The sequence below is a fragment of the Chaetura pelagica genome, unplaced genomic scaffold, assembly GCF_000747805.2.
Source record: "Chaetura pelagica isolate M959 unplaced genomic scaffold, ChaPel_1.0 scaffold72, whole genome shotgun sequence".
In the NCBI taxonomy this organism is placed as follows: domain Eukaryota; kingdom Metazoa; phylum Chordata; class Aves; order Apodiformes; family Apodidae; genus Chaetura; species Chaetura pelagica.
Genome location: NW_009952560.1, coordinates 2,012,972 through 2,027,797, shown reverse-complemented (window position 1 = coordinate 2,027,797; position 14,826 = coordinate 2,012,972). Strand labels below are relative to the sequence as shown.

The 14,826-nt window shown below is 44.2% G+C and overlaps 1 protein-coding gene across 2 annotated transcripts in view; it reads right to left on the bottom strand.

The window, feature by feature from the left end:
• BCAS3 (breast carcinoma amplified sequence 3) overlaps window positions 1-14,826 on the bottom strand; it is a 352,402-nt gene that overhangs the window by 8,639 nt on the left and 328,937 nt on the right. For both annotated transcript variants that reach the window (XM_010009054.1, XM_010009055.1), the window contains one exon: window positions 14,069-14,236. In XM_010009054.1, the coding sequence (XP_010007356.1) occupies window positions 14,069-14,236 (168 nt within the window). The remainder of the gene's footprint in view (window positions 1-14,068; window positions 14,237-14,826) is intronic.

Below are 14,826 nucleotides of genomic sequence, written 5' to 3'. Positions count from 1 at the left end.
CCTAGAGCTGTATGTTTTTGAAAAGATGTTTAGGATGTTTGCCTACATAAACGTCACCACAGAAGGATGAGTTGCCCATTTAGTCAGTATGTGAAATTTCTAAAGCTAGAACACTCAGATGCTTATAGGAAACAATTTCTGCAGCCCATCTACATCATGTAAGCCTATAACTCCTTGTGCAAGATCTCCAAAAGAGTTTTTAAAATGAGTATGCAGACAGAGCTGTTTAAAGGAATTCCCTTCTACCCCATCTCAAAAGTTTCAACTCGTTGCTACGATAAATCCTAGAACGTACCTTATATGCAATACATGCTCTCCTGGGCAAGCCAGCCTGTATACAAGTGCTTTTTTATGTATTTAGGCAGAATTATCTTGTATCTTCAGTTACGCAAACAGCACATCTGTGTATATCTGACCAAAAGCATTCGCAGAGAAAACACTGTATTAAAATTCCTGGGTTTGGTGTCTCATTCCCAGGGTGACGGGAGTGCCTTGGATTGCTCAACACTGACCCCTCTGTCAGGCTCCAACTTCACAAAGGAAAATACAAATTCAATGTAATTTGCACATGGTCACGACACCTAACAGCTCTGTGTCCTACACCCTCTGAACCCTTCGGATCTTGCTCAGAAGTTTTGGAGGTGATATCCCTTCTTCTGAAACCACCATGCTTCTATCCAGAGCAGGTCCTTCCCACTGGAGCTGGAGCCACTCGACATCTCGGGGTGGGGGGATTCTGTCTCAAGGATGGCTGCAGCAAAGCCACTGTGCATGAGTGTGACAACCTGGAGAGCTTGGGGAGCTTTGGGGGTCCCTCCTTCTGGCCCAGGCTCAGCCAAACAGTCCCAGCCAAAAAGAAGGGTGAGGAAAGGCTGCCTGAAGGTCAAAATCAAAAACCCAGCAATTGCATGAGAGTGTGGGCAGCCCCTCATCCATATGCTGAATGGGGGATTTCAGCCATGCCTGACCCTCTACACTTGAGCAGTTCCTGCTTTTTTTCTCCTTCTGTGATGCTACCTGGCTCACTGGGCCTCCTTAATAACCCTCTGTTAGGAAGACAAGGCAACCCCAGAGGACACGTCCGTGCTTGGGTTGTACCTCTGTGCATCCCACATATGTGCATTATGTGCTTAGACACAAATCCATTGCTGAGTTCATTTTAAAAGTATAATATTACAAAGCAAAGCAATTCTGGCACAACTTCTAGTACTTCTGACATGAAGTGGCCTTTTGGGCAAGTGAGGAAAGCTACTGAGAGGCTCTGGGCTGTCTCCCTGGTGCAGATTGATGCTGAGGAGGAAGCTAGACTGGAGTGGAATTTGGGCTTGATTCAAAGGAAAAGTTAAAAGTTTGGGGAGAGCAGATGCTCAGCTGGTCCAAATCAGAAGAGTTTTGTTGAAGCTCATGAAATGATGTCATCGCAAACTCGGCCTTGTCTGCTCATCTAAATGGTTCAAGGCTCTTGAGTCTGAACAGCTTAGGTGGAGATCTAAGGAGCTGAGGACTCCTTTCATTTCCCTGGCGCTGGTTTTAGTGTCACCGAGAAACTCCAAACCCATCCAAACAATCTTCACTCCAAACGCAACTTATTCAGTCTATTCAGCCAATTATTTGAAAGATGATGTTGACATGGCTGCTGCAAGCAGACCAATTTTCTAAACACAGACCTAATTTTATGAAGCACTCAAAGCTCACAGTAGTACTCTCAGAATCACGTCTCTACCTAGATTATTAACCGAGCCTGGAAAAACAACAGGCCAACCTTGTGGGCTCGCTCTCTTGCAGGATTGCTTGAGGCCCTTAATACACTCTGTCTTATTTATATAGCTCCAAATTCTGATGTTAAGACATAAATATGAAAGGGCCTTGATAAAAATGACATCCAAAGCTTAATTCAGCCCTTTGTTAATGGAGTTGTTCAGCACAGCAGTTTGCAGTTGTACTCATGAAACCAGAAGGCAGCTGAAAAAAATACTGGACATTTAAACTTGTTACAAGTAATATTTTAACAACTCTGCCAAGTATTGATTCTAATATACTTTGCCTTTTAAGTTAGACTCTTACAAGAGCTATCAAACCTGTGAACAAGCGCGTGGTGGAGGAGAACTCTCGTGTGAAATCTAAAAGACCTAATGGCAAACCAAGGCATTCCTCTGGCCACATCCCACACAAAAGGCAATTTAAATCATCTCAAGCTGTGCAGGTTCTGGCCTTGTGCTTGGGCATCTGGCAGGGAAGTTAATGTAACTACCTGTTCTTCATGTTGTGTTCTTGTGCAGACTTTTCACCACATTTTGATGGGTGAGTGGCCACATTTCCAAAAGACAAACCAAAGAGACAATATGACTGGCATGATTAACTCTGAAGATGTTTTTTTTTTAAAAGGGTGAGGATAAAAGTATCCCCGAGTGAAGGCAAAAAAGAATGTCCAGATTTCAGGTTAGGGACGTGTCCTACTACAATTCATCCATCCACTGCTGCCTTCATGGGCACAGCTGAGGGAGGAAGGCTGCTTGGTTAATTTCTCTTTTGATTAATGCCTCCAAATGTCATTTCCCCCTGACAACGTGGCCTGAGGGATGGGAATAGCTGCTCAGCAAGGCATGTGCATGGTGATCTTGGGAATGCCATCCATGGGAACACTGGGCTCTACCTCAGGAGAAAATCAGAGCAGCAACACATGGAGCATCCCCCCCCACCCCAGCACATGCTCAGCTCCTGCTGCTGTCTGGGCCACCATCTCCATCCTGCTCACCTCCATCAGGGATCTTCAAGCACTCACTGTCCCCAGCCACCCATGGCTTCTGGTTTCTATGCCGTGCCACCAAGCCAGAGCAGAGGGAACTGGGCAGGTCCTGGCTCCTGGCCCTGCTGGAACCTTCCTGCCTGAGGCCTTCCCAGAAAAAAACACATCTTTGGAAGCAGTCAGGGAAGTGATACTGACCCTTTGTCTTTCACAACACCATCAGCTTTAGATGTAAACACAGAGTTCATGTGTTGGGCAGACACTGAGAAAGTCACTGACCAAGGAAATAACAAATAAATGCAATAAATAAATAAATAAAGATGATGGCATTTTCACCGTGGGGGTCCTCTTGCAAAATGGGATAAAATGGCTCCCACAGCAAAATGCTGTAAACAGTTCATGTCCTGGAACAGCCATTTTACAGGGTGGGTGGTTCCTGGTGCCTCAGGAGGTGCCATGCCACCAGCCAGCACCAGGCCCTCCCAAATCCTGGCTCTTTTCACAGCAGTGAATGGTTGCTGAAAAATTTCAATCCCTTACCACCTACTTCTGTCTGCATGGAAAACTAATTCCTTCCTTCCCAGGATGCAGGACAGCCTGTGGGGAAGCTGCTCCCTGCCCGTGACGGGAAATGCCTTGGAGACATCTCAGAGGCTCTTGCTAATGCCTGAGGAACACAGAACAGAGACTAAAAGCCAGTGAGCAACAAAAGCATCGCAGCCTCGGCTGAAGCGACGGGAATGAAACCCAGAATATAAACAACAGAAGTGGGGAAAAAAGCTATTTACATTTTTCAGAAGTTTTCTCTTTTTGTAAATTAGCTCACGCATTACACCAAGCATGTAATTACCAGTGATGTAATTCAAGAGGCCACCAGCAGAAACACAGACAAAAAGCAGCCAGCCTATTATCTTTTTGTCTTTACGTTTTGCCTTAATGTCCTTTTCCTTCTTTGTGAGCACACAACTTCTACACTGCACCATTTTTACAGGCAGAATAAGCCTCTGGAGGTATCCATCACGAACCTCTGAGAGGGTCCTCCATACCCTCCCCTTCTGCTGGATGGTTTCTCCAGTTGCAAAACACTTCCAACTGATTTGTCATTTTTCTTACTCTTAGCTCCTTTTGTCAGCCGACGGTGCACACAATATTGAGCAATAATAAACAGAGAGGAGGATGAAAACTGCTGCAGCTTGAGAAGTGAGCTCAGGATATGATTCCTCCTCACCGGATGCCTGGAAGATGTCACTGAGATTCTCCCTCCCTTAGTGCAACCCGTGTGGAGCCAATATGAACTCCCAGCAAAGTGCTTAAAAACCCATTATTTATAATAACTGTTAAATGATGAGACATTGTTTACCCAGATCGCAAGATAAATTCTCACTTACAGAATGCTTGCCTGACCGTCCTGAACGTCATCTGGTTTTTATTTAAATGCAAAATGTAATTAGGCTCCCAATAACACAGCAGAAGAATTCAATAAGATAGGGCTTTTCACTTACAGTTTAATATTAACATTTTCCCATAAATGTTAATGAATAAAAGTCTACTGTTTTATATATTATCCATGGCGGGGAGACAGCAGGCTAGGAATGGAAGAAAGCTAATCTTTTCATACCACAAATTACAATATTTATCTCAAGGAGAACAAACCATTCCCAGCACTGCTGGGGACCCGGCCCAAACCCTGTGTCCTCCTAGGGCAGCACCAGACCTGCTCCCATGGGACTTGCTCCAGGAATTCCCCTTCCCCATTGGCCAGGGAGATCCTTCCCCAGACAAAGTCTCCCTTGGGCTTTTTTCTCATTTTCCCTTGCCTTCTCTCCCCCTGTCCTGTTCTCTGCTGGACCATCTCCACTAGACACCCTACAAAAATCACGTCGCAAACACCACTGCCAAGCCAGGATAGAGCCCTGATGTTCTCAGACTCCACCATGGATAGCAAGGTAAGATTATCAGAAAAACCAGGTTACTATTTGTCTTATATTCTGTAGAGGAATGCATGGGAGTGATGAGAGGTCATAGTGGGGGCTGCAGGCTGCAGCACCATGATAGGAAATGATACAGCATCTGAGCAAGTGGGAGAAGAGCTGGTGGAGGTGGCACTTCAGAGGGCATTGAAGGACTTGTGCCAAAGCATGAGGAGCAGATCCCATGGGGGAAGAAGGGCCTCTGCAGCCGAGAGGACTGAGAGCTGCAAGGCCAGGGGTTGGCTCCCACTGGAACATTTTAACTGTTTTAGCTTTTGACCTTCCATTTATTGTGGGGCTTTTGCTGTGCTAATGCCTGTTGTGCTGTTTGGTGACTCAGACTTCATTGTGTCTCTCTAATAATAAGTGTTCATTTAACAGTTCAAATGCTTAACAATTTACAGAACCACAGAATCCTTCTGGTCAGAAAAGTCCTTTAAGATCATCAAGTCCAACCATTAACTTAAATCTACCACTGCATAAATGGGTCTCCATCCTACAGCCTCCCCTCCCATCTCCCCTGGTGAAGGCAGAGAATGAGAAGGCAGTTCATGAGAACTTTGTGACGACTTGGGCCACCATTCTGTCACAATCCAGGGACCTGCAGATGTTCAGGCTCTGCATGGGCAGGAAGGGGAGCTGCCAAATTGGCTGCACGTCATTTGAAGATAACGAAAGGCTCAAACTTTCAAAGAGGTAATGCAAGAGGAACAGGAGATCTGGACTAAAGGGCAGGCAGAGATGGGAGCAGCGTGTCAGCCTAAGGAACCCCACTTAAGGAACCTACACCCCTGGAGTAGGAGCAGGGTGGTGGCACATGGTACTGCTGCCCACACAGCTCCTGCCACCAAGGATCTGGTGTGCCCTGTGCTGTGACCAGGCTTTGGGAGCAAGTACCAGCCAGGGCTGCCCCCACCTAAAACCGCTCCTGCAAAAATCAGCACAACCCTGAAAGGCTCTCTGGGGCTGCTGGGCTGGGGAGGAGGGAAAGGAACTGTCTTGGCTTTATTCTGCCACCACCTCAGCAGCTGCAACAAGTTTTGGCTCACAAAACAGCTGTAAAAATACCAGTTCTGGTTCAAATGCTGGGACACGAGGGCTCTTATATTTACTAAGAGAGATATGATTGCCCGAAGTCATATCCTACATAAAAATACCATACAAAGACTCCTAAAAGGAATAAGGTAATTATAGAAACTAGAGATGGAAAAATCCTGTAGCCTCCTGGTCTCCTGCACCCTGCTCAGTGCAGGACTGCTTGGTGTGGGGCAGGCTTCTGAACTTGGACTTTTAAAAGGAAGATTTAATAAACACTGAGAAATATTTCTAAATATTTAGAAAACCCAAAATAACAGATTTCCAAGCCAAGCTGTACAAACAGAAAATGCATTTAGAAAACTGTTAAAAATCAACAGCTTTTGCGTGCACCAAAAGATGTTTCTCTGAAGAGCAAGCATCACCTCGTGGGCGTGATGCTGCAAAAGGAGCTGTGAGGATGCTTAGCCCTTTGCAGAATCAGGCCCCAATTGATACCTACCGTGGCTCTCCTCTTGTTCCCCTTGAAATCAATAGCAGAAGCCTCAGCAATGCAAAAAGCTTAATGCTTTAGGAGGCACTCAGTGAAACAGACAAATGTGAGTAAAGCCAAGCTAGGCAGAACAGGGCTTTACATTTCCCTGTGAAAAGCTGGAGAATTGCAGCAGGAAAATTAATTTGCTTAATCATTAGGAAAAAAACCCCACAACAACCAACACTACAAACCAAAGCAAAAAAAACCAAACCCCAATGCAATAACAAATCTCTAAAGAGAAAGGGGATTGTTTCTCTGTTAACTACTTGGAGACAAAGCACTGGAAGAAAAATGTCCAGTTCCAATAATGTCATAACCTGATTCCAGCCTGCACCAAAGAGCTAGAACACTTGCACAAGGATGAGTAAGAAATTAAGTTTTAGATTGAGTGCTGGCCCTATCTTGTGTCACTTCTTTATATTCTAGTAGAAAGGACACTGCTGAGCTCATTTCATATACAGCAGAGTGAGATGCCTGGATGCAGACATCATTTAGTCATCTCATATATGTTTCTCCCCATTTCTTTCTCCACAAGAAATGACAAATCTAGAAATGTGACTGCACTTTGTTTTATTATGATATTGATTTTTCTGCAAAGGGAAAGTGCATTTATCCCTCAGGTCTGTGTGCTGGCAAGAAAGGGTTAACAAAATGTTTATCACAAAGCTGGCTTCAGAGTTGAAAGTAATGTGATCAGTAATGAATTTTGTGTTACATTAGGTTGTATAAATGGACAGACAAGCGCAGACAACAAGTGGCCAGGAGTCGGGGCTAATCTAATGATGTAAAAATAGAGACAGCACCAATTATACTTGGGGCCAGCTCAGAGCTCCTGCAGGGACTGCAAATGAATAGGTACAAATCAAATTACTGACTAATAGACGCACTACAAGAGAGGGCAGTCAATGCTAAATACATTAGGGCCTTGTGACCTCTCTGCTCTGAACAGCAGAATCCTAAATTTGACTTAAAAAAAAAATCAAAGAAACTCTTGTTCGTTTAAGGAGAGAAACAGAACAATGTTATTTGTGAAATGATTTGAGACACTTAGATGTTTTTGGTTTGTTCCCCTACGACCACGTTATGGATGTAATCCTTGGAAAGCTGACAAAGGGTTTGCTTTTAGACCAGGGAGAAATACTCTTTGTGCAAAAGTTAAAACCTGATAACAATACAGTTATGTTACATACCAAAACATTTCAAAGCCATGTGCCTCTTTGTGGTGATGTTTTTTACTGCTACTTCACCGGCTGTGTCTGTATCAAAAATAAAATATTTCTTAAAAAAATGCCTTGATTTAGTAAGAAGAAAAAGAAAAGGAATCTCCCCACACCACAACTTAGAGTAAGTAAATGCAATTGATCAACTCATTATCAAATGGCAGAAAGTCAGAGTTGTTTGTATCAGTGCTCCCTTTAGCAGATGATTTTTTCTGCAAGCTGCAATGAACCTAAATTCCCACCAGAAACATTTGTGGTATCAGTGTTCATCCCCTCCCGCCCCCTTAAATAATGTATGACCTGGAAGAAATCCCACTAAAAACTCCTGGGGCTGGTAGTGAGCTGGACTTGGGGACCTGGGAAATAGTTGGGAAGTTAAAAATGCCCTTGTTGGCCCTGGCAGGGCTGTGGGACAAGGCTGCTCCAGAGACATGGATGTGGGCTGGGGAGAGTGAGAAGCCCTTGTTGAAGTGTTTGATGTCCTCCTGCACGTGAGAAATAACTAATAAAACCATGTTAAAAAGTGGGCAGTGCAAATGCTGCTCTTCTCAACCAGCACTTTGAAAATGGTGGCACCTAACGAGCCCTCAATTTTCATTTACTTTAAACAAGGCTCATCCAAATAAACCTTTTGTAGTAAGAACTGCATTGAGCTCTTAGACTTATTTGAGGGGGTAATTTAATCTCTGACCCTGGGATGAATATTCTGAAAGTTCAAAGGCTGCTTTTAGCATCAGTGTTATTTGATCTACCAGTCTGTTTGCTGCCCAGGCTGATTTTGCATTCAACCTACGTGGAAATCTCTTTGCAGAAATGCTCTTCAGAGGGAAAATCAACTGTTCTGTGTTCCTCGGTTCCTATATTCCATGGCCAAGTTAGGATTAAGACCAATTAAGGAGAGGGAAAGGAAAAATTAAAAGGAAGAGGAAACAAAGAAGGAAGGAAGGGAGGAAGGAAGGGATGAAAAGGTACCCATTGAAATTCTGACTCTACAGAGGGCTAATCCTGTTCCAGAAACAGGTATATCTGTGTCCAGGTGGCTGCTTGTCTCCGAACTCAGCCTGTGATCACAGATGTTTTTTCTCTTTTGGAAAATCCCCAGGAAGGATGCTCTTCACACAGTATCAGAGGGCAGCAGCTCCCTCTCTTCCCTCAGCAGAGGAGCATACTTCCCACCTCAACCCAGCACACCAGAAAGTGTGGGACTTTGCTCCTCCAAACCACCAATTTCCCAGAAAGATTTTAAAATGTCCCAAGTTAGGCTGAGGCTGGTGTAACTCCACAGCTTCATCTGGGGACCAGGATCCCAACCGCCCTGAGTGGTGATCCCAGGTTTCATACAGGCTATTCCCTAACAGCACGTCTAATTAGCTCCACTTACTTACATCTCATTAATCAGGTTAAAGAGTTTGCTTCAACATATGAGCTTCCTTCATCGCATTATGAGTTTGTTCATGAAATCTGGAAGGAATCCAGACAGCCTCTTCCAAGGGCCACGCACAGGGCACTGTGCCTCACCGCTGGCTTTCCACAGGTGGTAGTTGACAGACTTGGAGTTTTGGAAGAAAATGAGTCTTTTTTTTTTTTCTTCTTCTTTTTAAACTGAACTTACTAGAGAGCTTTAAACACTTTGTTTTAAATCCTTCAAACTTACGGGGTGTGTTAACCACAATGGTGCCATACTTGCATCCTTCTCTGTTCAAACCTATAAAGCTGGTTCTGAGATGTAAAATGTGGGAGGTGCTCTGCAGTTTTTAATATAGGCTCTTACTGCAAGTTCACATGTATTCCTGAGACAGGACAGATACAGAAAAAAGTTGTTTTGCTCCGTAAGCTGCAGTGTAAACTGTGCCATTGTAGGGTACTGGATTTGATGAATTAAAAAAATAGGGATACATGCCCACAAAAAGAAATTCTACTCTTGTCTAGCCACAGAACAGTTCCACCACTTGTAAAATGCTGCAGCAATGTGGATTTGGGTATGCTTTGTCAAAATAAATTAGATCTGAATATAAGTACAACATTCAGGCAGCCAAACAAACTGTAACAGAGAAGAAGCAGCAGAGGGAACAGACTGAAACTGCACACAGCAAACACAGAAAGTCCCATCCTGCATCTCTAGGGCTGCCCGGGCTCCAGTGGATCTTTCTAGCCAAAAAAAAAGGGGGCTGACAGTGGCAGCAGCACGTTTATCACTAAAGGAAGTTTGCAATATTGCCTATCCTGACAAAATAACCTGAGCAGTGATGCATACTTATTCATTTGATATATTGACAATTCTTCCTTGGAAACCTGTCTGTCCTATTAGTCTGCTAGAGAATAAACCCACCCTTCTGTCACTCTGCTATGTGCTTCAGAGTAATAAACCCCAGAAAATGCACAGAATGGGTACTGATGTGGTGAACCAGGTCAAAGTTGAGCTGAAGCTGTGCCTAGATTTAACATTCAGCTTGATCTTTCACCCTGGTCAAGGGAAGGAGGAGAAGCTGGGATGATCTTCCCAGAGCTGAGAGTAACTTTCCCTCTTGGTGCTGCAGATGTGGAGCTGCACGGTTTCACACTCACTGCTGCTCTCCTGGTCCCATGGAACAGACAGGGGACAGCCACAGGAATATTCTTCCACAAATACATTTCAGAAAACATCCTATCACTCAGCCTGTAAAGGCTTGGTCCCCTATTATAGCCTAACTTTCAATATTATGACTAGAAACAAGCAAAATGCATTTGAAAGCTTAAGAACTTGTTGAAGGTATACATAAATCAGAGGATTTACTGATTACAGTATTTTTGGAGGGAAAGATCCTGGGCTGGCAATTTCTGCATGTCCAGCTTGAGTGGAATATTGTCAGAGATATTTGTCTCCTGCAAGCACAGTTCCATAAATCACTGTACTAGCTTTTTTTTGAGAATGCAATTTGAAGCTCCAGCACATACTCAGAAACTACATTACTAATGTAAATATTGTAGTTGCTTGAAAACAAAGCTTTGCAAGCAAAAGAGGTCACTGACCACTAACATTTTGTGAGTAGACCTTTGTCATTTATTTTTTTTCACTGAGAGCTCATCAGAAACTGAGACAGCAAAACCATCTTTTTGCATCTTTGCCAATTTACGCCTTCTTTGGAATTAAATGCATATCTAGGCTGACAGCTTATGTACAGCAGACTCCACTTAAGATAGACATGGGTCATCTGGATAATTGGATAACAAGGAGAAAAGCTGGTTTCCCAATCAAGTCAACTAGCTGGATGACTGGAGTTATCATTTAGGTCAAAAGGAAAGTAGATTTTTAGGGGGGTCATTTTCCAGACCTCGTTCTTCCCATCCACTGTCTGACAGCCCTTGGCAACTAGCAGGAGTCAGAGGTGGAAAAGACCCATTGGACCATCTAGTTCCCCTTCCTTGCAAATGTCTGATTCTTCCTCTTGTTTCTAGCATACTCGAGTTTGATGCTTCCTGTATAATCAACCTTTGGGTCATGCTGCCTCTGTCCATAGCCAGGACCCAGGGAGGTGATGCCAACCTTGCTTTGCAATGCAATAGGGTAGGTGAGAAACAAAGACACTGGGAATATCTACTTCCCAAAGTGGTCTGTGCACCAGCAGTGTGTGTTTCCTCCCCTCTCCTGCAGCATATCAGCCCTGATTACTATATAAATCTATGTGTCAGCTATGTCCTAACAGTTAAGGCATTAAAAGAATCTATTTATCTCTTGCCATTAAGTGCATGTCAGGACCAGCTGAGCACTGGATAAAGTCTCACTGTCCACCCTACTGCCCATGTGGCCTCTGTCCACGCAGGGGACCCAAGCACTACACATGCACAGATCTCCACATTCAGAGTTAGAAATTCTCATTAGTTCATGTTTCAGTTCAAATAAGACTTTGCAAGTTTCATTAAACCTCTGTAAAATATATTTAAGGACTGAAGCGAATCCAAGGAACACAAGCAGGGGCTAAAGGCATGCAAAACATAAAGACATGTGTAATTAAAATAAGTCATTTTAGGATTATTAGAGAGGGGTTTCTAACTTTTGTAATTTTTAGTCCAATGCAGAAATGGAAACACTGTCTTTGGAACCAGTACCAATATATAAATTAACTACCAATATGCAAATTTTTGGTGTCCTTATCTTTGCTATAATTTCATTGAGGTGAGTGGGCAGAAGAGAATCCATGGAAGGAAGAGCTGGGCTAGAAAATGGAACATTTTTCAAAGATAATTGAGTTTAGCCTGGATTTGTTAAGATGTAAGTGGTTTTGGGGGAAGTGAAAACTATTCAACTCATTGCAAGCCAACAAAAATACCTCTTCTTTGAAGCAAGAGTAATGTACCTCCACACTTATCTTTTCCCAATTATTAGCCAGCAGACAGATACCAGCACTTCCCTGTGCTCCACAGCTTGACAAATGGTCAGAGCCTGCCATGAGCCTGGTCCACTCCTGTGGCACGTGTGGCTTTCCAGGTATTGTCTGAGCAGGAGAGGACTTTTTATGGCCATGTGGTAAGAACAGCTCAAGAGCTGTTAGGGGATGGAAGTGGAAAGGGCACGGGAGTTCACATCCTTATCACTAGGTTTTCTCTGCTGCACTGAGTCACCACATGCCCAAATCCTGAGAATAAAGTATGTTAGTGATAGAGAGAATCCCACGACAGGCAAGAAAACACAGAGCGTAACGATAGCGAGAGGAGGGGAGTGGGATGGGGTGAGTTGGGTCAACGTTCATGTTGCTCACTGTTGCTGCTTACATTTGCATCTCTCTTATGCTCACTATGAAGATTTATGTGTCTGGATAAAAAAGCAGGGAGAAATCTCTTTGGATTCATTTTAGCTTCGTGATGGCACCTCTATGAACAGTTCCTTTCTGTCTTTACACCTGCAGCACTGGGAGCCTGATCTGATGCCAAAGCAGCTGGCACTCCCTGCTACCAGCTGGGTTTGGTGAAAATGGCAGGAAAATACAGACCTGTCTCTGACAAAGTTCTCAGTTTACAATATAATATGAGAAGTGTCTGGGGCAGTCAGGCACCTTACCTTGGCACATCTAGATGGCTTCAGCTTTCACAGAAAGTACTGCCCTCACCTTTCCCGTAAGGTACACAGCCTGAGGGGAGCTGGCCTGCTATCAGAAGTGGATACCATCCCAAAGTTCACTGATCACAGTATGGGTCAATAAGTGATGAAATATGTGCCTTTGTACATTTTTTTCTACCTTCACAGCCCTCTGCAGACACGAACTGATTAAACTCCATGCCAGCAACGTGATGCATCTTTATCTTCATGGCAGTGATGGAGCACTGGAGCTACAGGCACATGAAGTGCCTCATCCAAGGCAATAGGCTGGGGAGAATCTGCACCAAATCTGTAACTGAGGCCCTTATTTAGTGTCCAAACAACTCCTTCTGTTAATGCCAAATCTTAAACCATCCCTTGACTCCATCTTTTTCCTGATGGAAATCAGAGGAAAGACAGTTTGAAAGGTGACAGGCTGGGCTATGCTTCTGCACCACTCAGCAGCCTGGGCATTGCTACTTGTACCTACATATAAGGACTTAAAATCTGTTTCTTCACTACCTCCTCCTCCAAACTGTGGGAAGTAGCAGTGGTTTGGTGACCTGCTCTGGGCTACATGCTCAGCAGTGACCCACCTGCAAAGCAGGGGGACAAGCCCTGATGGGACAGCCCCTGAGCCTTCTCCAGCTGGAGCAGCACGAGGCCCTCAGCAATCCACGAGGGCAACAGCAAAAGGAAGAGGCAGCTGCTGCTCTGCCCAGCCTTTCCGGCATGTCCGTAGGTTGGCACACCCACACGTTTCTCCTGGAGCTTGTCTCTTATTCCTTCCCAGGCAAGTTGCCAGAAGAGCAACAAGCAAGTTGGCAGCTGCTGATAGAAGCCACCATTACTATTAGCTGCTGGTCACAACACAAACGGGACACGGATCAAAGAGGGGCCTAGTCCTTTGACTAGAGGGTGTTTTTTAAAACAAGTCAAAATTAATGGAGACAATAAAACCTCAACAACTGCGCTTCAGCATTTCTGAGCATCTCCTGCCACTGGGCCCCTCCTGAGCAGCATAAGCTCTGACGTGCCATTCCATTTACTTAAACAGATGATATAATTTATCAATATAATGGACACTGATGAAGATGGATTAATTTGGATTACAGAACCAGCGCTTCCTGGTGGCTCTATTCAGGACACATAATGAGGATGTGTGTGATTATGATATTGTTTGGAGCAGGGTGGGCAAGGGCAGCAATCCACGTGGAGATGGGGATGCTCCTGAGCTGGCAGGGGAGGAAGGAGAACCCCTGGCACAGCTACGTGGTAAGGAAGTTCCAAGCACCAGCATTTTTCTTCAAGTTACTTTAGGCTTCTCAGGCTATGTTTATGTGATCTGCCACTATTTCTTTTTAATAAACGACTAAGAGAGATCCCCATAGAAGTTAATGAACCAGAGAGGTAGCGTACAGAGAAAAGGAAAAGCAAAATTTAAAAATAAAATAAAAATCACCATTGGGTGAGATGTACGTGATCTCTGATCACACCTCTTCTTTGTACCTGTTCCTGATCCCACTATGTCCCTGCTGGGAGATTCACACATCGCGTCGGCCAGGCGCTCCCGGAGGCCCTCCTCGGTGTGCTCCATGGAAGACATGTGACGGAGACCAAAATTCTCAGGCCAGCTCCCACACACCTCCAGCAAGGTCACACTCCGGTCGAAGGCACCTTCAACAAACAAACGGGAGACGTTTGGGACACCCCAGGACCAAACTACTTCCATACGTATTATTTATTGCCTCGGAAAGAAAGAAACCTTTGCATTTTGCGTTTCTGAAATCCTGATTTTAGCACATCAGTTAAAATGTTGGTGTTAATAGCATGGCAGGGGCAAGCAGAGCTCTAAGCACTGAACAGTTCTGACCAAGTAGTTGTAAGTAAAAAGCTTAAATTCAAAATATAGACACAATTCTGGTCTCATATTAAGGGAAAGTCAGGAAATCAGCAGAATGACACTGATGGAAGGGACAGGTAACATTAAAAAACTGCACATATGTTATTAAGTACATGTTAGACAACTAGAAATTGTTTGTAAAATGGATTTGCCTTTCACTGGATTGCTGTGGAGCACTCTTGCCTTTTGAGTCTCAGACAATGGAAACAGTCAGGTCATTTTGTCTTTGCCAATGGGTACAAATTTTAGCTAAAACCCCTTTCTTGCTCTTGGGCAGAAAAGCACAACTGTGCAGTGAACTGACAGGGAAAGTCCAGCTTGCTTTCTGCCTCGTGTTTGAAGGAACACTTTTTCCTTCCTGCTG